This window comes from Xiphophorus couchianus, chromosome 13, assembly GCF_001444195.1.
Source record: "Xiphophorus couchianus chromosome 13, X_couchianus-1.0, whole genome shotgun sequence".
Classification (NCBI taxonomy): domain Eukaryota; kingdom Metazoa; phylum Chordata; class Actinopteri; order Cyprinodontiformes; family Poeciliidae; genus Xiphophorus; species Xiphophorus couchianus.
In genome coordinates, this window is record NC_040240.1 from 29,838,779 (window position 1) to 29,866,323 (window position 27,545).

At 38.8% G+C, this 27,545-nt stretch overlaps 1 protein-coding gene across 2 annotated transcripts in view; it reads left to right on the top strand.

Annotated features, from left to right (window-relative positions):
* The window catches only part of trappc9 (trafficking protein particle complex subunit 9), a 210,999-nt gene that overhangs the window by 15,799 nt on the left and 167,655 nt on the right, over nucleotides 1-27,545 (top strand). For both annotated transcript variants that reach the window (XM_028036159.1, XM_028036160.1), the window contains 4 exons: nucleotides 1,070-1,213; nucleotides 13,333-13,459; nucleotides 17,015-17,160; nucleotides 22,401-22,486. In XM_028036159.1, coding sequence (XP_027891960.1) covers nucleotides 1,070-1,213; nucleotides 13,333-13,459; nucleotides 17,015-17,160; nucleotides 22,401-22,486 — 503 coding nt within the window. The remainder of the gene's footprint in view (nucleotides 1-1,069; nucleotides 1,214-13,332; nucleotides 13,460-17,014; nucleotides 17,161-22,400; nucleotides 22,487-27,545) is intronic.

The window sequence follows — 27,545 nt, forward strand, 5'->3', positions numbered from 1 at the left end:
GAGGCAGTCTGAGGACTCAGTAGCATTTGACTGAGGTTTGCATGACAGTGCAGCCACTAGGCTGTGGCAGCACAGTCATTATCTTGGCAGTGTGTTAATTGGATTTCCAGACGTCTCCGTTCAGGGCTGGAAATCCAGCGAATCAAGCTGTTTTTTTGTGTTTGAGCGAGAACGACAGCCTTCGAAGAGCCAGCATCCCGTGGATTACTGTGCTGGATAAACACTGGTTCTGGCAGATAGGTAGAAGTCAGCTATTTTTAGCCTGCCGAGTGGGTGCAGTGTCTCACTATAATAGGGTGGAAAAAATGCTTATAAAGGAACTACATGTGCAGTTTGTTCAGATAGTAAAGAAGTCAGAGAGAATAACAACCGTGGGGATAAAAGTGCTGATAATGGCAGAGCAGCAGAAGTATGATTTGATGTTATTTGAAATGGTGTTTAAGCTGAGGAAATATTTATGGCTTTATCAAATGTCCTCCCTCCCCTCTCTGTACCCTCTGGCCTTCCCACCACATCTTTTCCTCTGGTTTTTCTTTCTTTCCCTCTCTGTGACTCAGCAGTCAGCAAAACGGAGCGGAGCAGGGCGTCTTTTAGGGGGCCCGGGGGGCGTTGTTGATGTAAGGTTAGAAAGATAAAGGGCTTCAGAACCAGCTGAGTTAATAACATATTTAATCTGTTTGGTAGGGATGTGATATGGAATATCGACAAACGCAGTGCTTACCTTGAACTTCCCCACGTTTGTCACATTAAGTGAAAAATCACATTTTACCACATTTGTTGCAAATAGGAAGCATGTTGATGTCAAAAGATGCTAATTATCTGCCAAAGATTTGAGAAGAATCAAACGCAAAGCTACCGTTCTCCTCCAGGGCTGGGAAATTCCAGAACCAAAACAGGACGTTCTAGGCAAACCAACTAGAGTTCAGTTAAAGCGGACCAGATGAGGCTAGTGTGAATGCACAGAGTAAGCTACAATGAATGAGTCAAATAAATAGCTCATTAAAGAGTGTCGGCAATGATCTTTGGCAGCCCTGTGAGTGTGTTCCTCTCTCTGTCGTCTCTGTCCCAGGCACACACAGAGGCTGGGCGGCCGTACAGATGCGCCTGCTGCATGAGCTGGTGTACGCCTCCCGCCGCATGGGCAACCCGGGCCTGTCTGTGCGCCACCTGTCCTTCCTGTTGCAGACCATGCTGGACTTCCTGTCTGATCAAGGTCAGTAAACGGCAAAGCACAGTGTGATATTTCAGAATCTCCAGTCCTCTGTGGTTCTTCCAGCTTTATGCCCAACCTTCAAAGGAAACAATTCTGCCTGATTGTGGCGATTGGCGTATGGTAGCTTACTTAATGCTGCGCAATGACTTAGACTTAGACTTAGACTGACTTTATTGTCATTTTGCATGCACAGGGTGAATACAGAACGAAATTTCGTTGCATACGGCTCAGGACAATGTTTTGAGCTTTCAATGTTGTGAGGTTACTCCAGAATAAAATAAAATACGGTATAAAATATGAATATAAATATAAATATAGAATATAAAGTGCAGATGGTTACCAAAGCTTGTGTTTACTTGGCTTGCACTGCAGCATTGTACTCTGTGTATACAGGTATGGTTTTCTTTTTTTAACAGAAGCTCCACTGGCCACACAATAGAGGGAAGTTAAATCCTTGTTGAACGACTAAGCAAGAGATATTTAAGGGAGAGAGAAGTAATAGGAGAAAGATGCTTACCTAGTAAATATCACACAAAAGCAAACTCTGCTTAGGCTGTACTAACTGTCTTTATAAATAATGCAGAATGAAAATGATTGCCCACACCATTTAAACACACATCCTGAAATAAATACCTGGTGGTGACTGCTTGCTGCGAGCAAAACTATTTTCTTTCCAACAAGCTCAATGCAGAGAAAATCTTGTTATAAAACCATTTTGTGTTTAAATTTGTTGGCTCAGAGTACTACTGTAAGCCAATCCCACTTTTCCACCAACCTGTAGTGTCATGTTACAAATCAATCACAGATTACTATTAGAATGAATCCCCCTTTTTGTGGGTGGGAGACGGTGCAGGTATATGTCGAGCTCTGAAGTACAGTTTGTGCTCAGCTGAAGTAAAATGTTTTACTGCTGTAAACATGTTCAGTAGTTTCTAGCTGTTATAGGTCTTGATTGTTTCTCTTTTGTTTCAAAAATAAGCTCTTCAGGTTTGATTTATTCAGCTGAAGAAAGTTATGATACATCCACGCTTTCATTTGTTCTAAGATACTAAAATCAAAGGACCTCAAATGGAACCTTGAAGAACCCCGCATGTGATTTTTTTAATCAATTACTTATGGACACAAAGAAGTCAAGTAAGAATGAGTTGACTTACTGAGTTAACCAGCCTTGTATCACCACATAAGTAGGCCTATGTTGTCTTAGCCAGCTCTCTACAAACCATCCGAAATGCAGCAGCTGGTCTTTTAACAATTGCTATAAATGTGAACGCACATCTCCAGTTCTGGCTTCTCTGTATGGGCTTAATGTTTTGGTTTAGGATTGATTGATTGATTCCAGATTTTATTGCTTTAGTTTTAAACTTGTAAAAAGCTGAGCGCCATCATGTCTCTGTAATCTGCTTAACATCCACACTCCAGTGATGGCACTTTAGTAAACCAAGCAGTTTCTCTTAAATGTACCTAGATTCATGCTAAAATGCAGAGGTGCTCTGCCTTTTGCAGGTTTTCTAGCAGTTTGAGATTTTGCTATAATGATAGTCTATTATGTATTTTTCTTTTTTAAAAATATTTTTGTTCTCTTATTCTTATTGGTGTTTATCTTGCTTCACTTCATTGAACAGTAAAGCACTTTCGTCGGTGTCTATTGTTTTTATGTGCTACATAGATAAATTAACATTGACACTCAACACAAGTCCAAACTGTAGTCATGCTTTGGTCCACAGACCAGAATATTTAAGCGATAGAAAATAATGGCTATCACTGCTCTGTAGAATCACCACATTTTCTTGGTGGGAGCTCTGCTTTTTGGAGCATTAGCGATGACTTTTTCATGACAAATTGGTCTCAGGAGAGAGTTTTGGGGAGGAAAAAATGATAACAGAATATAAAGCAGAGTTATTGGTCTATATTCAGGGTTAGGGTAGGGATAGGGTTAGGGATTCAAAATTTTGCATTCATGTTAAAAACATCCCCCCCAAAATATAGATGCATAGTGAATATACTCTGTTGGGTTCATGCTATAAACGGATCCAAATATTCAGCAGCCAGCTATTACTGAAGCGATTGTCTCCCCTCATGCCTTAAAGCTGATAGCTGAGAATAAAAGATATTTCTGTCTGAGGTGTATTGCGTTTGAAGCATTGTCTTTAAGGAGGTGTGGATTATTGTGTCATTTTCCCCACTGCATCGTAGCCTCGATGCAATTTACAGCAAATCCCCCCCGCTGCTGAATCATGGTTTTGTGTGCCTCCTTAATGATAATCGGAGAGCCTCATTTCAAGCCGCAGTTTTCTTTTGTAACATCATTGCCAAGCTCCAGACGCAAACTCGCCTGCCGTCATGAAGCTCATCTCGTGTTTTCTCCTGTCACTCATATGTTTTAATAGAACGTGATCGGCAGCGGAGGCTTAAAGTTTGAAGGTTTTGGATTGGTACAGGAATTTCTCGTGACTTCCTCCTGTTTCACAGAGGCAGAAATTGAAGCATTTTTTATTTATTTTTTATGAAACAGCTTATTTCTGTATATACCTTCAGCTTGAAACCCTCGTTTTACTGAACTTTGGAATCAACTCTGCAGTTTCATCCATCATGATGTATTAATACTCTCAAGAAAACGATAATGCTGAACTTTCTTTCTTCCACGCAAGACCCAGTAAACAGAGAATTTATGTGTTCTCAGCAAAAAATAGCCGCTGCAGGGTTGTAGTGCATTTACTGACTTTAAAGAGACATAGTGAGATTTTTACTTTTTGTGAATTTTATACTGGCGAGATTAATGTCATTTGGATTATTTATCTATTTCTTGCGCCGGTTTTTCCCTGCTGGCATTTTGCTTCCAATACTATTCAGAAAAGTCTTAATAATGCATAAAGATGGTGACATATCTGTTTGTGGTGTTCCGGTTGTTTCCATTTCCCACCATGATATCTTTCCTTTTTATAAAACACTTTCATTTTCTTCACTGTCAATAGTTATTTGAGAGCTCAGCGTGGCGTTGGGTCTGAGTACAGAATTTATAAACTTGTTAATAAAACCGTGTTGTCGGATATTGCTTAATTTTTCTGTCTGGTTATGACTCCATTTCTCAGTCTCTGTGTTTTTTGTTGTTGTTGTTCTTCACGGTTCCTTTAAGCTGAAACCGGTCGGCTCTTCCTCTTCATCTGGAGGTTGATGCTGTTCTACATTTAAACTGACCATTGCTTTTACCTTGCAACAGTCAAATACTGTACGTCCTTCAGTCTGTCCACCCATCTAGTAGCACATGGCTCATTCATCATAAAACATTGCAGTTTAACAATGAATCATTTCCTTTGTGAGAAAGTATGCCCTGACATGTATTAAGGTTGTAACACGAAAGCTTCAGTATTGGTCTAATATAGTGTCACTCAACGACATTATTGAGATCCCTTGTTATTTTGTCAAACTGAAAGATCGACCTGAAGGCATGATTTAAAAACCATCTTTCATCATCCGGGAAAAAGACGTCTATTGTGCCTCTCCGTACATTGCAAGTTTATCACCGTCAAAGGAGCCATTACATATGATAATGTAAAATCATAAATGGCTTTTAAAACTTGTATACTAATGCTAATCAATGTTGTAGAAAGGCTTACCCCTCTGTCTTTGTATAATTATAGATTCTTCTTTTCCACTAGAAATCTCTTGACTTCTTCTTCTTCTGTATCAGTATGCAGATGGGAAGTCGGGGGTCCCGGTCCCGGTTTTCATCAGAAACTCTGAGTGGGCGTGACCCTAAAGAAAGAGTTTGACCTGACTCACTATATTTCTGTTCCAAACTGTGAGTGGGTGAAGTAAGATGGAGCACATTTAAGCTGAAACGTTGAAGCTTCTTTACGTAAAGAAGGGATACATTTACCTACTCCCATCCACTGCAGTCTCGCGTTGCTTAAATGAACAAACTTACCTTTTTGTTCAGACTACACCTTGTACATCTGTAAAGGTTTTGAAGATGTTGAATTTGTGCTTGTTTGATTAAAATCTTGGGATTGGATTTAGGTGAACTGGGTGCTATGCAGTCCAGGCGTTTTAGAGCTCATAGTGGAAGTAACACAAGAATAATAGAAGGAATTATTGGACTTTAGGAAGACCCTAGATTTCTGAAAAATAGCCTGGGCTGAAAATGCAATTGCTTTCTACCAAGTGAGAAATGGAAAGGAAGGCTGTAGATCAGAAATGACAGCTCTCCTTTAGATAGCAAATCTGGTAAAACCTTTCAAAGTATATACAGCATTTCATAAAGATTATCAAAATTAAAGATGTACAATCAGAAAACCCCAATCATACACAATGATTATATTGCACATTACATTGGAAGGCAAAACCTTAACACAAGGTGCTAAGGTCTTACAAACAAATGTATGGATGCTTAATGTACTTATGGACACTAAACCTTATCCCCAGTGTCAATGCTGAGGGTGAGGTGTTCAGGGTGATGTACAGTGTTGGTTGTCACACCACTCTTATATGTAGGCCAAAAACGACATCTTTGTTCTCATTTGACCAGACCACTTTAATGTCTACATGCCTTGTGACAAACTGGAAATGTGAGATCTTATGGTTTCTTTCAGCAATAACTTTGAAAAAAAACACTTCTATACAGGACAGATTTTGAATGGTTGTCTTTTAACAGAAAGTTTCTTACCTTAACTTTGGAGCTGCTTCTTCTGATTTTGCTTGCCTAACTTGTCAATTAAGCAGATGGTCCTCTAGCTACAGATTTTTATGGTTGACATAAGATATATTGGTTTCCTTTAGAAAACCTGCCTGGTAGTAGAGCAATCATCCAACCACCCATCATGTTTTTGAGTTCAAAATGTTTAAAGTTGACAGGAAATTGGAAAATTTGGCTAGCTAATTGTGCTATTGGAAGACTTTGTCAACAATGCCCAAACAATAGCAGTAAAGTCTTAAAAAGGCAAACATAAAAAAATAGTATTAAAATAAATATAATTTTTTTCCCCCACTTTCGTTGTTTCATTCTATTAGTGTCGAAAATGTTTTGATCTTTTGTCAGTGACTTGTCACTTTATTTGTGGAGGTTGTTCGCATTTAAACGATAGAGACAGGAAGTGGTTATTGAGTCCTGGTGAGTAAAATACACAGAACCTCAATCTCAGTGTTGTATAAAGTACTGAAATCTCAGAGTCAAGTAAAAGTAAAAGTACCTCTCCAAAATATAACTTTGGTAAAAGTCCAAGTCACTGACTGAAATGTTACTTGAGTTAAAGTCTTAAAGTATCTGAAACTTCTTGTACTTAAGTATGGAAATTACTGTAAAAATGGATGTACTCAAGTAATGTAATGAAAAGTACAAGTAAAAAGTAAAACAAGACAAATGCAGTTTGAATGACATTTTTTATATTTTGGTAAACTTGTCAAATACACTTAAAATAATGTACCCAACCAAGTGCAGGCAAAATTAAACCTGCTAATAGATATACCTGCAGGCATCATTTAGTTAAGAAAATTAGGTGCTTTACCTATAGCACAAGGTTAACTTAACCTGCTTTACAACTGAACCAGCTTCTTAGTAAACCCTCCAGGACAGAAAATACAAAGTTTTTGTAAGCCTCAAGTTTTCCCTTCAAGTAAGGTCAGTGCTGAAAATGAGAAAAATAAATAGTACAGAAAATGCGGCCAACATGAAGAAAAAGAGCTGTTACGATTACTCTACTTCACAAATCAGTGAATCAGTCAATGCTACAGTCAGTAGGTGGTGCACACAACTGGTCATTATGCAAAAGAAAAAAAGAATTGGGAGGGAAATGCAGCTTATTGGCATCTGTAAACCTGGTTTTGAACTTGCATGCCTTTCCTATATTCGTTAAATTTAGTCTAAATTGCTATCGCTATGGCTTCTGTCCCCCTTGAACAGAGGAGTCTAGGTAGCCTGATACAGTCAACATTAGGCCTAAGCTAAATACATTACGTATGGAACTGAAACAATGCCAAACAAAGTTCATTTATGGTCAACGTTTCACAATACAGTAGTGTCTAGTGACCAAGCTGTAGTTACTGGAACAGGAGGATTATAACCATTTCATAAGAAGTTACCTCGATGTGTTTCTTCAAGTTGGACGGGGAGTTTTTGTAAGATAGAATTTCCACATCTTTGGGCAGGAATAACATAAACTTCATGCGGTACGACGAATCTTTAACACCCACGAAAGAGTATATTGTGTTTAAATAAGGCCATGGGCTCTCATCACCAGCTGGTGGTTCCCCTGGAGCCGTGTCCGACGTAGTTGCAGTCGTTGTGGTCTCCGTCTCCTCCTCCATGTGGCTGCTGCTGATTGCGAGACTTGCTTTGTGTTTAATGGGAGAAGCTAAACAGGTGTATCCTATTGGTGGTGATGAACAAGCCCAGGCAAGCAGGCTACGGACTTTGTTCGGTAGCCTGCTTGCTACTTGCTAATCAGTAGGTGGGTCAAAACACTTTGTTTCTCTCTCTCGCTTTTTTGTAACGAGTAACTAAACCACACATTGAAAATGTATCGGAGTAAAAGTACGCAATTAAGTTCGGAAATGTAGTGAAGTAAAAGTGAAAGTCATCAAAAATTTTCATACTCCAGGAAAGTATGAAGTACTCCAAAATATACTTAAGTAAAGTAGTGAAGTATTTTTACTTCGTTACTATACAACACTGCTCAATCTCCCTATGTGTCCACATACTGACCATACTATGATGCTGTTATGCTTCCAACCGTTTACTAACAAGACTCTTTAACCCCTCTTTGCTGTTGCCATTACTGGTATATTAAAAAACCTATAATAAGTAAACAAACAATGCTTAACCTGGTGGAGGTACAGGTAAAACCTGGCGCCCCGCCAGGCTTATGATACACTGTGGGAAACTCTTGATCTATCCTGTAAAATCTGGTGATAAAGTCACAGAATTTGAAAAAGTTAAAATTAACATTAGTCAACACTTTACAAATAAATAGAAATTTGCATTTTCCTAGTGGCTTTTGTTGCTTCCAGGTATTGTCATCACTAAAAAACAAGCAAACTGTGCCTGTATGTTTGTGTGCTTGGTGCTCATCTCCATCCCAGTGATGGAGCACAGATTTCTGCTCTCATAGCTGGATGTCAGGTCATGTGCTTTGTCTGCAGCGTGTCCCGCATTATTGGATCTCATTTTCAGCTGAAATTCTGTTAGTGGAACAATAACAATCATTTACTTGACCTGCTTATCGGGCAATAATGCACACCACCGAGCAGCACTGGCATATCGCGGCTCTCTAATCCTTCTGCTTGACTCATCGCTGTTCATAAAAATATCTATGTAGCAATAAGTCGCACACGTCCCACACTAATATCCCACTGAACCAAAAATATCCCACACCCAAAAATGTAAAACTTGTTTTGTGATGGCTAAATGTCTGTTTAATATGTATTAAACTTTTGTCGTTTCTTACACGCTACGGAGATGAAAGCAAAGTTGTTTTTTCTTTTGTGGGGAATCTGATTCACGGCAACCTTTTACCCTGCCTTGAAGTGTTCCTCCTCCTGCTCCTGACGGTCGACACTCGCAGATGAGAGCCTTTCACTTGGAGAAAGATGTGGAGTGTTATACTGCACCCCTTCTCTCACGTACCTGTTAAGCTGTCTCTTTGCTTTTTCTGGACTGTGTGTTCCAGTTGTCAGCCTCATAACGAGCCGCACCGGGTTTGTCTGGACAGCAAGCAAGCAAGAAGCACTGCTGGAACAAAAATCTTCCACTTCGCTCTCCTTGATATATTTAATATACTAAAGGAGCAAGCTCAACAGCTTGAGTGTAGTTTTACCCCTATGAGCAAATGCCTTCAACTTGATGAAGCAGTGTTGCTTTTGATGGCCAGTTTTTAATCAATCTTTTTTGGGCCAATCGTAAACTTCTGACCTTGAATTAGTGTTGCTGCGACATGTAGTTTTGATTACAGTATTTTCAGAGGTTACCACAGCTAACCGCGAATCATTAAAATCAGCCTGTTTTAATAGTTTAAACACCAAATATTCCTTAATATGCATTAACACGCACAGTGGAAACAGCGTCTTAGCACTGAGGCAGAACCTAACATCTACAGTGTTCAATCGGCGCCAAGGAAAATAAATCATGCTCCTGGATCGGCTGCTTTGCAAATGTCAGCCAAAAGCGTGTTAATTAGCATTGTACCTGGGTGTTTCAGCTTCCCGAGCTGCATTTTCTTTTGAATATTTTAGGTTCGCGAATCAGCGACTAGGCGGGTTTTCAGTTAATAATGTGGAGTTACTTTCCTCAGACAAATCTGGAAGTACTGAACCGTGACTGGGCAGAGGCTCCGCTGTGCTTGCATCAGTGTGAATGAGCGAAAGCCTGGATAAAATAAAGAGGAAGACAACACCAAATGTTCTTTAACATGTAATCAAAATGCAATTTATTGGACACCCGCTACATTTATTCACTCTTAAAAGGGCTAACATCAAACACAAACTCATCACATCAGGCGCGTATGATTGCAAAGTGTTAGTCAGCATTTTCAAGGAGGTTTGCCCTATTTAAAGGTTATACATTTAGTTCTTAAGAACAAGGAAACATGAAGGCTAGATTAAAGGTATCCACAGAGAATGCTCTCTAGTCAAAATAGTCTGAATTTGAATTATTTGGACACCAGGACAGATGGCATATTTTGTATAAACCAATTGCAGCGTTCCAGGAGAAGAGCTGTGACTCTTATGTATTCAGGCTGTTTTGCTGCAGCAGGACGTGTTCGGCTCACGATCAGATAATCTACCTTACATTTGACTGTTCATCAGAAGGTTCATGAGAAAAATGCACAGTGGCATAAGCTCCTAAAACATCTAAAAGCTAAAAATATGAGAATTGAGAATATTTTTCCTCAGACCAACGTCAAAGACCTGCAGGTATCTACAAGAACTACCTACAGATTTTTGATTTAAATGGATTTAAATCAAAAATCCATTTGGAAATCACATTGGAACGTATGAAATTGAATCTGTCTATACGGTTAGATTGAAGTCACGTTTTTGTAAAGTGCCTCAAGATTATGTTTGATGTGGTGCTATATAAAACAATATGTACTGATTTGAGAACATGATTACTTATAACATCAATTTTAACCAGTTATTCTCACTGTTCTGTTCATCACTTTCATGGACAGAATTTCTAGGCGCAGCCAAGGTGTTGAGGGGATCCGATTTGGTGGCCTTAGGATCTCATCTCTGCTTTTTGCAGACGATGTGGTCCTTCTGGCCTCATCAGATCGTGATCTGCAGCTCTCGCTGGAGCGGTTCGCAGCCGAGTGTGAAGCGGCCGGGATGGGGATCAGTGCCTCCAAATCCGAGGCCATGGTCTTGAGCCGGAAAAGGGTAGAGTGACTTCTCCGGGTCAGGGGGGGTGTCCTGCCCCAAGTGGAGGAGTTCAAGTATCTCGGGATCTTGTTCACGAATGGGGGAAGAAGGGAGCGGGAGGTCGACAGGCGGATTGGCGCAGCGTCTGCCGTCAAGCGGGCGCTGTACTGGTCCGTCGTGGTGAAGAGAGAGCTGAGCCAAAAAGCGAAGCTCTCGATTTACCGGTCGATCTACGTTCCCACCCTCATCTATGGTCATGAGCTTTGGGTCATGACCGAAAGAACGAGATCGCGGATACAAGCGGCCGAAATGGGTTTTCTCCGTAGGGTGGCTGGGCTCTCCCTTAGAGATAGGATGAGAAGCTCAGTCATCCAGGAGGGACTCAGAGTAGAGCCGCTGCTCCTTCACATCGAGAGGAGCCAGTTGAGGTGGCTCGGGCATCTGGTCAGGATGCCTCCTGGACGCCTCCCTGGTGAGGTGTAGGGACCCTACCCTAACCCACGCCCCGGGGAAGACCCAGGACACGCTGGAGAGACTATGTCTCTCGGCTGGCCTGGGAACGCCTTGGGATTCCCCCGGAAGAGCTGGAAGAAGTGGCCGGGGAGAGGGAAGTCTGGGCCTCCCTTCTGAAGCTGCTACCCCCGCGACCCGACCCCGGATAAGCGGAAGAAGATGGATGGATGGATGGATGGATATTCTCACTGTTAACCAAGTTGTATAAAATAGTTTTTTTAGCTCATTAATTTGATTAGTGTTTTAAGTTTTTCAAATGTGTTTACTATGCCTATCTTTTGATGACATGCATCTTTTACATGTAGTGAAAACCTTCCAGAAGGAGGTTTTCACTACAAAACCAGCCACTTTCTTAGTCTACTGGAGCAGATGGGTGATTTTAATCCACTCACCCCATCAGTGCTCCTTAAATGGTCTTAAAAAGTCTTACATTTATTTATCTAAGATTAAGCCCTTAAAATGTCTTGAATTCATATGGAAAATGTAAGTTAGTCTTAAATACGTGATTCACAGTTCTTAAATTTTATTATGGCAGGACTGTTTAATGTCATTTATTAATGATTTTTTCCCTCACTGGTCTTGTCTATAAGGCAAAAGTTTGAGTTGAGTAGTGCACAGACATTTTCACTCACTGCATTCTGTGACTCAAGGTTGTTAAGGCTACTGGTAACAAGCAGCTAATACTTCCTAGCTAGCTAGCAAGCAAAGAAGCAAACTATCAGCAGCTAGCATATAGCTCTCTACCTAGAGATATGGCTACCTAGAGAGCCATATGAGAAGCACAAAGCTGTTGCCAAGAGCCACAGAAAGACCCCAGAAATTTCACAGTTTTGGTCCCCTGCATTTCTTTTATACATTTCTGTCGTGATATAGGTCTTAAGTTTTATGATAATGGTCTTAACGAGGTCTGAAAAAGTCTTAAATTTGAGTTGGTGAAACCTGCATATACCCCGGCTATGTCACTTTATGGAAATTCTGTACTGGCTTCAGTCTTGATGACGTGTAGCCACAGCAGTCGTTTCCACGCAGTCTGGATCAATCACATCCTTGTTGGTATGAATGGTGTCATTTACCTGTGGATTGTGCTGGGAAACAATGTGTTGTGTCATTCACGTCACCATTTCCTGGACACCCGTCATAGCAAACAATGGGACAGAGAAGCTCCTTTTTAAAGCAATATTTTGATTGTTTAATTAACTTTAATTGTTGCATCATTTTTTAAAATCCGAGATCTACTTACTGAAATTACCCTTTGACTCTTTACATTTGTTTAATTCTGAAACATTTGACTTAAATTGATAAGTAAATGATCAGAATGGTTTATTTTCTGACCTATAATTGCTTCTGTGCATTTGCAGCAAGGTGTCAGCACTTTCTTAAAGAGTCTTAAATTTGTATGTCTAAAATTAAGACATTAATGTCTTAAATAGATGCGTTAATACATTAATCGCAGTTGTTTGCTGTTGTTAAGCATTAATTACTGCTAAAAATAAACAAAGAAAACAAGGCCGTGAATAAAAAACAAACAAACTTTGGGCTGGGATTACATTTCAAGTGTCTCTTCATCCATCTCTGACTGATTTTACTTTTTACCTTTATCTTTTCCCTTTCCTTTCCTTTTCTCCCTTCTCCCCGTTGTTTATTACCTTCTCCCTGAACTGGGGTTGTGCCTTCCAGGCCCCCAATTCATATTTTTTCCAAAGGATTTAGTGTCTCTGCTAGCAGCACTTGTATTTGTTTGCTTGAACCACTGTTCCTGTTGGCGAGAGATATAAAAACACTTCGATTTATCCTATTAGGTCATCTCTTGTGTGGAACAAACAGCTCATACATAATGCAGATGCATTTCTTTTTCTTATGAAAGGGCTGCAATTTCCAAATGTGCTCCTACAAACAATAGTAGTGCAGTGGTGTTTTTCTTTTTTTTTTTCAGTCTGTGACCTTTTCATTGATGGACACGGTTAAACCCTGCACAACTAAAGCAAATTTTACAGCTGGTTGAGCAGTAATGTTCTCTCAAAAGGTATTGATGATACGATAAAATCTGGAGTTTCCCTCCGAGGTCGGCGCTCTCTTTGCTGAGAGTGGAACGCCTTACCCATCATCAACCTCCCATTCGTTTCTACCGCAAAAGAAGCAGAGTCCTCTCTGGTTTCCTGGGTCAATTTTAAAGATGTTTGTGTTGTAGTCGTCGTGCCAGATGGGTCAGGGTTCTGGCCGGGGTTGCTGATTTTTGTGTCGTTTGTACTTTACAGAAAAGAAAGAGGTGACCCAGAGTCTGGAGAACTACACCTCCAAGTGTCCAGGTGGGATGGAGGTCATCACTCTCTCTGATGGACTCAAGCTCCCTCCGGTTCCCTTCACTAAGCTCCCAATGGTCCGGTAAGACTGTCAAAAGCACATTTTTCTAATTGGCACCTCTGCTAAAGATGTCTAAAAAAACCCTTCAATTAAAATCATTTTTTGTTGAAGCAGCATTAAAATATTTGAAAAAGCCTTTAATTTGGACGTTGAACAAACAATTGTCTAATAATCCATTTAAAATAAAGTTTTCAATAATTTTACTGAACTCTGATCCGGAACCACACAGCATTCTGGGGATGTAGGCAGAGGAGATGCTTTAGTTGCTCAACCTCTCAGAAAGATTGGTGGCATCAATTAACTATGTCAGTCTTTGGTTACCTAGCAACAACCTGTTGAGTATATTGCACAGCAGCAGTTTTAAATTTTGTGCCTCAAAGCTGCTTAAAAGTAAGAAACAACAGTGTGAAGAGAGAGGAGAAAATGTAGTTTGGTAGTATTCCAGATATTTAAAAGAAAAAACTAATCAGTAAATATCAGTTTCTACTGATGTGAAACCATTATATTGTTATATGTTTTTCTAAGTGTAACTAAAAACTTTAACTAAACCAGCACTGTCCAAAGTGCAGCCGGGGGCCATTTGTTGTCGGGGGGCCGAAATGCAATCAGTTCAACTACAATTCAGCCAATTGAACAGTCATCTGGCTTACTAGCATACATGCTAGGTGCAGATAAATTGGGACAAAACTATTACAAATTAAAATCTACTTAAATATATTAAAAAATGTTAAATACAACAAAGTATTCATCTGTTAATGCAGAAAATCTGATTTGCTTAATTAAAATATTGCATGCTCATAATTTTAGTAGGTAATTGGGGCCTGCCATAGCAATGCATAGGCGAGCATGGGAATGCTTTGCAAGGTAATTCAATGGAGAAATTGAAATGCCTTGCAATGCATACAGTCTGAAAACTGCATTGCATACAGTTTTCAGAGAGGACTAATTACCAAAGCAATAGAACACTAAGGAGAGCAGAGATGTAGAGAACTACAGAGATGGTGGAACACTCAGTTAGTACAGACGAGGGCTGAGCAGAAGTTTAGAGCTACATGACGCCACCGTGACGGAACATTTAATACAGATAAGATGGCAGAAGAGGAAAAAAGAAAGTTCCCTCATGAAACTTGTTGCTCCTTAACAGACAATAACTTTGGGCTGTCAAAATAAGAGCATTACATTGTTAAACTGTTGCTAAGAGATGAGCGCATTTTCTGATATACCAAGTACCATGAAGTAAACATCTGATTTTTACTTTTGCAAAATTTACCAATTGTAAATTTCTTGTCTAAGCATATAAGCAGTATTTCAAAAGAACTATATTGTTTTAATAACAATAATATTACTTGTTATTAATTTGGTGTTAAGAGATGAGTGTTTTTTCTGTTTTTGGTAATGAACTGCCACGAAGTCTAAATCAGATTTTTACTTTTGTGTTGAATTTCTGTTTTATAGTATATTTACCACCAATGACCAAAGAAAAGGAAAACATTTTAAATTTTCTGTAAAATTCACCAACGTGACAATTCCAAAGTATTGTAAGATAAGTATAAGTATAGTATTTCAAATTGTTTTTTGAACAATAACAATATTTGTTGTTGCTAAGAGATGAGAGTGTTTTCTGGTAACTAAGGGCCAAAATGTAAACGTTAGATATTTAGTTTTGCAAAATTTACCAACTCTAAATTTGTTGTGTCTAAACTGATAAGCAGTATTTCAAAAGAACTTATGTTTTATAAACAATAATATTACTTATTAATTTGGTGTTAAGAGATAAGTGTTTTTTTCTGGTAACAAACTGCCACGTAGTGTAAATCAGATTTTTACTTTTGTGTTCAATATCTGTGTACCATCAATGACAAAAAAACATTTTCACTTTTCTCCAAAATTCACCAACTGCACAATTCTTAAGTAGAATAAGATAAGTAGTATTTAAAAAGAGCAGAGGAAATTTTATATTTTTTGAACAATAACAATATTTGTTGTTAATCTGTTGCTAAGAGATGAGCGTGTTTTCTGGTAGCCAAGTGCCACAAAGTAAACATCTGATTTTTACTTTAGCAATAGTAAAAATCAGAAGGCAGTGCATTAACATTAGTACAAACATTAGCATTAGCATGGCCTTTTCCCTAAAATGAGCTTTTGAGCTATTTTTTTCATTTATTGGCCATGTTTAGCACACTGAATGGAGGAAGTCAATGTAAGACAACATGCTAGTTATACCCGTCTCCACTGGCAGCATTTAGGCTAACATTAGCATTTTGGCTAATTTTAGCTTATACCCTAATTTTAACATACTGAATGGAGCAGGTCCATGTTATTTAACATGCTTGCGACTCTCCACATGCTATTGAGTACATTTAGCTTACGTTAGCATGCTAATTTTTAGCATCAGAATGCTAGGTTCCAACCGACGGGTACACTTTGGTAGGCCCTGTTTAAATTTCTTCAGAAATTTTCTAGTTTATTATTTATTTAATCATATATTTTTTTGTCCTCCAAACACTTTTGACTTGACGATTTTGGTTTATGTGACAGTAAGTTTGGATATTATAAGTGTCATGTATTCCATATACTTTATCCTTTCAGAGTTTCTAGGGACTTTGAGAGGGGCCATAAAAACCATAAAACCCTTTTTTTTTTGTTCTACCAATCCAACTATCACTTTAACTGTGCCATCACCAAAATGTTTCAAATTTTTCCTGCTTTACCCTGCTTTACTCACTTTCAAATTGCTGTAGTATTTCTTCATTGTTGGCTGCCATACAGATCAGCAGCCCTGGAACACTTCACTAAAGACAGGGGCTGTAATGTGATGTGCTTTGTTGTCACCTGACACTATTATTACCAAAAGGCGTTCCCAGATCTCCACATCTGAAGTACTTCTAATAACATGGGCTGCTTGCCATGGTCATCATTCTTCTGCTTGAGTGCCAGTGCTTCTGTTGGCTGGCGCACTGGAAGTCAGGCTGTTCATGGCAGAAAGGAGCAGACTAACTAGACTCAGTTGCCCAATTTTAATTCTACAAAGAAACATAAAAATCTGAATGTTTACGGCCCATCTGACTGAAAATCTGCAACATAACTCATCAAAGTTTTTTTTCCCCAAAAACTAGACTCTGACATCTGCAATAAGCCGTGATGGACAGAACCTGCATGCAGAGTTTTAAGTTTTAAGCCTTCCAGGAAGTACTTAATGTTGGAGGAAGCTGGAAAACAACCCAGTTAAGCAGAAGTAATGAGATAATTAAAGGCTGATGTGATTATACATTACTTTGAGTTTTTTTTAAGTCCATTGTTTGTGGAAGTTTTGGGTAAACACTGTTTAAAAGTTGCCTGTGTCTTGGTGTTTTATTGCTTGCTGATTTTGTAACCTTTCCCAGAAAGCCCAACCATAAATCTCAACCTTTGTTCTGTAATATTCATGAATATTCAGCAATGTGATCAGAATTTTATGCAACCCAAGCAAATTCAAACTAACTTCCTGTGAATAGTAACCCAAAGTTTAACTCAGTTCACCCCCCCTTACTTTAGCTTAAATGCAAAGCTAAATCATATTTCTGTGCTTCCACCCAGATCGGTTAAGCTGCTCAATCTGCCCACCAGTCTACGGCCCCACAAAGTGAAAGGCCTCCTGGGACAGAGTGTGTCCACCGCCAGTCCCTTCATCTACTCGCCCATAATCATGCACAACAGAGGAGAGGAGCGCTGCAAGAAGATAGGTGAGTCCAAACAAGGTCAACGGAGTCCACGGTTGTTTATCTTTTCCAGTTCAAACTAACGTTTAAGTTCTGACCCTTTTTGACATCAGTTATGAAAATAAATGTAATCTTACCTCATTGACTTCTATAGATCACATCTGTAAGATAGAGAAAATAATAATAATTAAATAAAATCATTTATTTCTATTTACATTTACATTCAAAAATGATCCGTATTCTTCAAAATGAGTCCAGATTAATTTAGAAATGGTAAAATAGCCCTTTAATTTAAACACCAAACAAGAATAATCTATTCTGAAGCGACATTTAATAGTTTTAAGTCATTGGTCAAATTTTCTGAGCTTAGACTGCGACAATGCATATATAAAAGCAACAGAAACCTTGTGTCGTCACTGGAAGGTTTTTAAAATATCTTTACAAGTCACCACTCATATCCAAAATCCACCTGTTGGGACAAAAAACAGTTGATAATCAGTTGAATAAAGATTTAGAGAGTTAGGCGGCCAAGTCAACATCTCTGTGTCAGACATTTTTAATTGAAATAATCTTTTAGCTTTTCATTAACTTTTACAATCTTTGTACATCATCTACCCTCCGTCCCCAAACCCCAATGTACTGCTATCATCAGTGCTCATATGTGTTTAGGCCCGAGCAGCAAAGCGCTGCGAAGGCCTATTGTTTTTTTTGTATTCTAATTGCAATATAACAACATGAATCAGTTTGTTGGCTGGAAGATTAGATTGGTGCCTGCTGCGATTTCAACACACCATTTAAAACCAAGAGAAAAATCTTCTACAGCAGCAAAAACAAGAAAAGCAAACTCATTTAGCCTAAAATAAAGGGATTACACCTGCTGTGTGACTGTATGGTTTAACATGTTCACACAAACCACTTAGGAACCAATCTGCTCACAAGTGTTTCTATAGTCGGCTTGATTAACTGCTAATAATTCCAAAAACATAACCCGGATCAGCCTTAATGTTTCATAGCCTCTGGAGCTGCTTTTCATTTGACGAAAAGCATCTGAGAAGAAATAAATTTTTTTTAGTGACTGTGGTGATTGAGTAATCTGGTGAGGCAACTGGCAGCTTCTGAAGTCTTTAAACAGGTGACTCAGACTCATGCAACTCTTCCGTATCTATAACACGTAACCGGCAGTAAAGCTTCATAGCTTCACACTAATAATTTTTCCTCTTTTATTGGTTCGGTTTGGTAACTTTGGTCCGTCAGTACAGGAACGATCTGTTGTTCTTCTTTAAGTCACTCAGAATGAGTCAGATTGATGCGCAGCCATAAACAGGAGATTTTTTTCTCTGTAATTGCTCTGAGACTGCTTTAAGAACTGTGTACAGCGAGCCGTTTACTCTGACCTGGATGAGAGTCTATCTATTACAGAGCTGATCGGACACACAGGGACGTGACTTTTACTTTATGTGCCCTTTGAGTGTTTGGACGGATATATATATATAATATATACAGTATGTTTGGCTTTCTGCTCTGCTTGAAACGCAGGTACAACTATTAGTTCAAAGTGGTGACTTTTATTTTTATGGTCACTTAGTGCTGTTTATATCTGAAATAACTTTGCAGTGTCCCTTAATTTTAGTAGCACTAAGCATGGCAGTGATGCTACGTACATTATTTGTCTTGATGAAAATGACTGTGGTCATAGACGGGGATTTGTGAGGCTAAATTTCTCTGTTTGTGTTGCTTTGCTCTCAAAGCTGTCAGAAACACATGAACTCTAATCCTCAGGACCTGCAGTGAATTTGCTGACTTCTTAACTGAGAAAATCTTGAAAATTTGGTTACTAGCTTGCAGATCAATGTTCAGTCCAGTTCCGGTGTTGAATCTGGAGAAAATTGCACGATTCTACCAACTCGTCCACAAAGACTTCAAAGAAATTATAAATCAATTATTCTCACGCCCTTGCTTTCTTCATATCTTGGCCACAACTTTCTTCAAGAAAGTTTAGCCTGTCGTTGCGTCTGATCGGATCGAAATTGTAAACTCATCCCTGTTATCAGGTGTTTTTTTTTCCCCCGGCTTTAAAAACGGTAGTTATCAAACCACTGCTGAAAAGGCAATCTGGACATGGTGTTGGAAAATTACAGGTCAATCTCCAACCTCCCATTCATCAGCTAAGTGACTGAAAAAGGCTGTGTTTCAATAGATAAATAGCTTCTTAACAATGACCAGTGATGGTGTCTTTCAGCCGGGTTTCCGTGCTCACCGTAAGTACTGAGACTGCCCTCGTCAATGACATCACATGAATACAGACTGTGGAAGAAGCACAGGTTCTGTTGGACCTTAGTGCAGCATTTCATACTGTTCACTATGACATATTGTTGGAGTGATTGGTTCGACTGGTTCGAGTTGGTAACTTCTCATTGGAGCGGACAAAAATCACCTCCAAGGTTCCATCCTGGGGCTCTTTGTTATTTAATATCTAAATGCTCCCAGTAGCTCAGATTACTGCAAATAATAACTTGAAGTTGCCATAGTTGTGCAGATGATACACAGCTCTACATTATGTTGTCACCCAACACATTCTCACTCCCAACTCGTCATATATTGACGAGTTAGGACAATTTCTGACCATGCGTCACATATTGACGCGAATGGTACCCCCTTCGCGTCAAAAGTTGACGACTTGGGCAGGTTTACTTCAGCGTCACATGTTGACGATTTGGGCAGGTCACATGTTTTACGTGGATTTTTCATGCGAAGGGTTCTCGTAACCGCTGCCGAACCTTCAAACCCCAATGATTTGGTTAGGTTTAGGGCAAAAATTACGGTAAGGCATAGTGTAAAACACCTCGCATCACATATTGACGCGAAAGGGGTACCGTGCGCGTCAACATGTGACGAGGACGGACCGTCCCATGCGTCAATATATGACGAGTTGGGAGGGAGAATGGGTTGTGTCACCAGGTGACAACATAATGTTCTATGCATTGAGTAGATGCTTAGAACAAATCAGTGTGTGGATGTGCCAACTTTATTTAGCTAAACAGAAACAAAACAAAATTTATTGACTTTGGACCGAAAGAAGAACCATCCAGAGTCGGCACACAACTTTAGTTGTTACAACTAGAATCTCAGATCTGAACCTTGAGAGACACATAAAGACAGTTACAAAATTGGTCTTTTATCATCTGAAGAATGTTTCTGGGATTACTATCTTTTATCAAACTGATGACACAGGCTTCAAAGAACCAGATTCAAACATGGACGAGCAGCATTCAGCTTCTATGCACCACAAATCTGGAACAAGCTTCCAGAAAACTACAAAACAGCTGAAAAACCAATTTCCTTTAAATAAAGTTTTACAACCCATTTGTTTAGAGCTGCCCTTGATTAATAAAAACTGGAACATCATTAATTGTAGTTTTTACAGTTAATGATGCAGTTATACCACTGAAACATAATGTTTTCTCTGATGTTTATATCATGTAAGGTACTTCGTATTGCCTTGTTTTTTGACATATTATTCAAATTGTCTTGCCTTACCTTGGCATGAATATGTGCTTGAAAAGTCAGTGTGACATTTCTGATATTTGTAACAAATATTTTGCTTTGATTGTTAGGTTTTAATCTTTTATTCTGAATTGGAGAACAATTTAAACAATTTTTAGATTCTACAGATTTTTATTGGAGTTCCATTATTCCATTTTAGGAATGATGGAACTCCAATAAATAAATAGTCTTGTACATCTGTAAATAAATATTTATATCTCATAGAGCACTTCTGGATAGATGCAAACTACATCTTGTTGCTTGTACTTGTGACAGTGCAATGACAATAAAGTTGAATTCTATTCTATTCCATTTTCCAATCTCCAATGTAAGAATGTCAGTTACATTGAAATCTCCGACTGTCATAAATACACAGTGCATTTTTTGGCCATTTGCAAAATGTGCTGAATATTTCTTTTAAATCTTTCCAACTTAAATTTGTCATGACTCTATAGAGTCGGCCAGGCCCAAGCGCTGGCGTTTTGGTTTGTTTAATAGATATTTGTCGTGTTGTGGAGCCGCTTCGTTTTCCACGCATGGATTTTGCGTCGGTCTCTGCGCCCTGTGTGCGTAAATGATTTATTATTCAGATGGGCACATTAATACTGCTGATAGTTTTACAGAACATTTCTCTGCAGGGTCCAGTAGCTTCAGTAAACACCCCCCACTTCACTCTCTCACCATAAACATCATTTTAAGATCGTGTTAGAGGCTCTTTGACAAAATGATTCGCTCTTTAAGGAATCCCAATCAAACAGCCATGATGGATGGCTACCATTATCACTCTCTGTGAGGATGTTTCATGAAGCTGAAGCCTTTTGAAGATTACTGCTGAATATTAGGTCTAACTTGGAGAATTATGATGCACAAATGAGATGCCAACAAAGTATTTTTATAGTTTTTTTTTTGGTGCATTTCACACTTAATTGGCCAGCTGCTAGAGCATGCCTGCAAGCTAGACCTGCGGTAATATGGAGCTTTCCAGACAGTCATATTATAGATATCTTTCTTTAAACTGGCCTAATTTCCCTGGGGCCATGGCTGCAGCTCGCCCTCCATAAATCCCCTTCCCTTCCAGGGTTCGAGATGGTATTTTTTTTTAGGCCCTCTCTGCAAGTCTGATTACTGCGAACGGAGCGTCCAACTGTACGAGAATGTGGAACATTTAGAAATGGAGGAAAACCTACAGCGGGGCTTAATATCTTCTCCGTACAACAGAAGTTTTCAATTTACCTTCAAAAAATTGCAAATACGATACCGTCGAACAGTGCTTCCTTGGGTTTCTTTTTTTTTCATTGTAAATGAAAATCAGTATAGTTTTACCCTGTTGCAATTTACATTTTTCAAACAGAACTAATAATTGAATGCAAAACCTCCTCGTTTAACTCAACACGTTTAGTAGAAACCACGAGTAGAGGTATGCTGCAGTTAAACTACTTCTAAAAGTTTCTTTTTCAAAAAGTTACCAAAGTCATTGTAACTGAGTAAATGTAACTAAAGAAGACTTGATGCTTTTGGTTGGTCTGTTTGTTCTGAAGCAAAAAAAAAAAAAAAATTAAAAATAGAAATCTGTATAAAATCATACAATGGTGATCATTAAAACTGAAAACTGCTTCATCCCTATAACAAACAGTCATAAGAGCAACATAAGCTGAAATACTGACACATTTGTTCTACGTTTTAAAAAAGTTGAGACTGTTTTGTTTCGTTTCTATTCCTAGATTTCCAGTGGGTTCAAGGAGACGTTTGTGAAGTTCAGCTGATGGTGTACAACCCGATGCCCTACGAGCTTCGTGTGGAGAACATGGTATATAAGAGTAGAAAACAAACACACTGCATATGCCATTACACCTACTGTATATTAGCCTATATTATGATTTATAAAAACAAACACAACACAAACTACAAAACCCTTTTATGTACAGAGCACTTTGAACATCTCAGATTGTGTCAAATGCCAAAGAAAAGAGAATGGATTTAAAATCAGAAAGTTCAGGGGTCAGTCTAATGTCCAGGGAAGGTCATTCCAGAGCTTGGAGCAGCTACAGAAAAACCGCGGTCATCATGGGACATGTTATGTTTCTAATTCTGCTCTAACGTGAACCACCTCGTGTTTGGCTGCCTTTCATCAGCTGGCTAACACTGTTGTGTGCTAACCACTGATTTGTTAATTTGAAGTGTTTATTTATACATTTAGGTGTCTTTGCTCCTCAGTTAGCACTTTGTAGAACCTACTTCACTGCAAAAACGCTAAATCTTACAAAGCAATTTTGGTCCAGCTTCTAGTGCAAATGTCTTACTACACTTGAAAAGAGACAAAGCGAACTTACATGTGACTTTTCAGCAAGATATAGGAGCTTGTTTTAACTCAATAATTACTTATTGTGACATAAACCAACTTCGAATGGAAAACCACCTCATTGTATCGTTCTTTAAATCAAAAAATGTGTTTGACGTGTTTCCTTTAAGCAAATCTATTTTTCGAAATATGAAATTCTGCAGTTGTATGGACAATGGAAACGCAACTAATGTGGTGAGTTGAACATAGAAATTGGTTTCAGTGACTCCTGATTGCTTGGCTAGTTCTGTATAAATTTCTCTTTATAAATGTCAGATATTTTAGCCTTCTGACACCAAGAAAGCATTTCGTGCAAACAAACCACGTCATTCAAAAACATTACATTCATCATTTCATGCATTTTCCAGTTTGGAAAGATAGAATTCATGTTGTGTGAAAAAGGCAGGGTCACTCTATTTCATTTGAAGACCAAAACAGAGGTGTAAAAGACCCACGAGACATCAGGGAGTCTAGTTTAATCAATTCTGAAAGCTGCTTGGCGACAGCAGCTGTTTGAGCCCCGAACATTTTGTTGTTATTAAAGGAGCTCAAGTTGAGGTGCAAACCAACACCTCAGTGACATCTATTTTTCATTAACACACTCCGTTACACCCGTACTGCTGCTTTGGAAAAGTAGACGCAAGGGCAAGGCCACTGTTTGGTTTGCGTTTGCAAAAGATTAGACAGTAATTCTTTTCTTTACCGCTGCGTCTGTTTACACATGCAGTGATGTAAAGCCTGACCGGAGAAAGGGTCTATCTGTCCGATATCCATCACACGGAACCGTCCACAGTGTAATACTTGTCAAAAGTGTTGGTTCTTTAATTTTTGGGAAAGTAGAGAACAAATGACTGAATGAAGTTTCAACTCATCTCAGCAGCTGTCTCAGTTGATCCAAAAGAAAATTGGACTTGTCTTGTTGGCTGATTCATCCCTCCTGATTCATCTGATAATATCATAAGTAAAGTCAAGTTTATCTGCATGGCACATTTCAGCAACAAGGTGGTTCAAAGTGCTTTACATCAAGAAAACACCACACAATAACCAAATTATGAAGAAAGCAATAAACGTGCTTGCTTGCAATTGCAAGCAATAAACTTGTTTTTGACATAGTGCACACTATGTCAAAAACATAGTATGCACTTTTTCACTTTTGACATCAATATAGATATCTAAGTTTTATTATCGGCCAATACCGATAAAATACAGAAAAACAGTATTGAATTGACTTAAAGTGCATCTTTTTTAAAGAAAAAAATTATTTTGATAGCTCTGCGTCAATAAAGCGCAACATATAAAAATAACATAACTTTAATTTGTTCAGTCAGTGCAATTAGAAGCAGAACAGCCAGTGTAAAACAAAATAATAAAGAAACTGAGACTGATGAAATCTGTAGGTTGACTACTTTGGTTAAATGTAAAATTAAACTCCAACAAATCTTCTTTTAAATGGTCCAGAAAGAGCAACTAGGAACTCTAAATATAATGTAAAATAAATAATAAAGCATGACTTTGCTCAGAGCACAAAGCATAGAATTAGACTGAATAGATCTGCCCTTATAGGTCGGGTAAATTGTTACCGATACCAAATATAGAATTTTTGTCAACATTGATAATGATACAGATATTAATATCAGATTGGTGCAGCTCTAATACACAGCAAGTAAATGTTCCAGTTACTACTAATCAAAAACAACTTTAAACAAGTGGACTTTCAGTCTTGATTTAAAGGAACTCAACATTTCAGCACCTTTGGAGTTTTCTGGAATTTTGTTCCATATTAGTGACTGCTTGGTTTGGTTCTGGTTCTGGGGCTACAGTCAGAAGACAGAAACAGTTTAATAAGACTGCAGTGCTATCAAAAAAACTTTTAATAAAATGAATACATTATATCTGTGTGAAGAGCCAGCAATGACAATGTTCGTCCCTTTTTTTCAGTTTAGTTCCTCATACTTGATGCTATTCTGATATTTTCAGACATTACAAAGAGCTCTTTCCAGTATATTAATGTCCACTCAAGCACACATTGCATTTCTGCAGGAAGCTCTTGCTTATTTTTCTGTAAGTTGGACCAAGCTAATGACCATGGTAAGGCTGTAATGACATAACCATCAATTCCTCCCACTGAGCGGTGAATTGATCAGATTACAGAAGCAGGCCGAAGCCCTTTACATTTCCATGGCAGCCGGGATCCTCAGGTGGTCTTGTAGAGTCCTGCATGCAGAGACAAATAGGTTTATGTAAGCCATCTAGAGCTAATTTGCAACTGGTGGAAGACTGCATCAACCAACTCAGCAAAACACAAGGTTACAAACACACACACATACACGCCCGCACACACCCCCACACACACCTACTCCCCTGCTCACACCCACCCACCCCTGCACACGCACACACACACCCACACCCACACACACACACACCTACTCCCCCACACGGGCACACCCCCCCCTGCTCACACCCACCCACCCCTGCACACACACACACACACAATATTCCCTTCCATCATGTCTCGCCAAAGTGACCGCTCAGTTTGACAAAACAGACCCCCATTTTCAGTCACCACACGACTTCACCTCTAATACCCAGCTCAGCTTTATAGATTTTTGTTTAAGTGCTTCTTTTTATTTTATTTTTTTACTACAGTACAGCCTCTTTAACTTTCAATTTTGGGGCCACCGTAAGCGACTTTGACCCATTCAGAAGCAACCCAACCCTACGCTATTAGAAAGACAAGTCATTTGTACTTTCTCCTACTTTGTGTACTCAACTTAGTCTGGCCAGGACATTTGCAGAAAGGATGGATTTTCTCTGCTTTTAAAAGAAAGTGGGAAATTATGCATTTCCATTTAAATAAAAGACTTTGTTATATGGGAAATGCAAATACAAAAGACAGTGCACAGTCCTTCTGCACTACCTAACTTCAAGTCTTTTGGTGTAGTCGCTGCAAAAAGACAAGTCGCTATTGGTGCGCACACTTACACCAATGTGTTAATATTGGAGCTAAATTTTTGATTAGCGCTGTTGCTAACCGTGAAAACCTCTAGCGCATTTAGCCTCCCCTAAATTTTTCTTTTTAAGATAAATTCTAAAGTCAGAATGATTAAAAAAAAAAAAAAACTTAAGGTATTTTATTGCATAAAGTGCAAGGGCTTGTGTTGATCTGCGCGTCTCATTCTTCACTTGCTATTGGAATGAGACGCAAAAATGGAGTTGGATGGACTAGAAAAGGATTTACTTTGAGAAACATTTTCAGCTGAGAGTAGAGTGAGATAATGACCGAAACTGTTGTGTGACTGGTCTGAGTTTTGTGGGTGTGTTTGTTTTTGTGGAAAACAGCCCGAACTACTTAGCTTTCAAGAAGCTGTTATTTTAGCCGAAGAGCAGAATAGATAGATTTGAGGAAGCAGGCACTGTTGGACCAAAACACTGAACTTCTGATAACATGGAAAGCAAAATGAGATGCTGCAGCTCGTCATTCTTTCCTCCTTCTCCTCCGAAAGTGTGAACTCATAATAGTAGTTCCTCTTTCCACTTAAGGATAGAGAAAATACAAGATGACAGTCTAGGAATCTGCTGCCAAACCTGCAGAAAGAGAGAAAAAACAGAACCTAGACAAACACATGCCTACATGACAACAACAATGTCACTAAAAATTTATTTAGTGGCAAATGTAGCCCAAACAATGTATCTGTACATTATTCCATACCTAAGTGAATAATTTTCACTTAATTGACTTGCAACAGCAATTTTGTCAGTCAAAATGTCACATTAGCTACTGTAAAGTATTAGGTTTTTATCTCTATAAATAAGAAAAGTGTTTAATCAAAAACATTTGGCTCACGTTGTTTCTATTTGGACTTTGGCAACCCTGTGCTATAACTTTGTAAACATGTTGTCAACCGTAGGTTTATGAATTGCAATTGTCATTTTGCAAAAACTTTGATTAACAGTGTCTTCTCCATTTTGAGAAGCCGTTTCTTTTATGTCTTCAATTCTCTTCATTGCCCATTAGCTCTGGCCAGGCGGACAGTTACGAGCAAAGAAAAAGAAATAATAACCCCAGATAGTAATTACGCCATTATCACGGCACCACTTGAGGGAAAACAAAAGGTTAACTGTGTACTGTCAAAAAGGACCAAACAAAACCATTTTCTCTGCACATGCTTTAGCCATTATTGCTGTTAAAACAAGGCAATTAACCTTTTCAAGTCCAAACGAAAGAGAAGCGTCTCCAATATGTCTACGTTGTTTAAGAGAAGCACACTACATCCTGATGTGAAGGCAAGGTGTGCTTAAATCACACCGAGGGCACCTTACAGGCTCAGCCCTTGGACAGCTTTCTCTCCAGTGAGGTAGTGTCTGCAGTAAAGGATTGATGTAGTCGTTACATCACCTCTGTCTGCCTTGTTGCACACAGCTGAGTGTTTGTGGAATGTAAATACAGCACAGTTATTCTGAGTGTCATTACAGATTTATTACGGCTTCGACGGGTGCCGCATTTCTGATATCTGAGTTTACTACACAT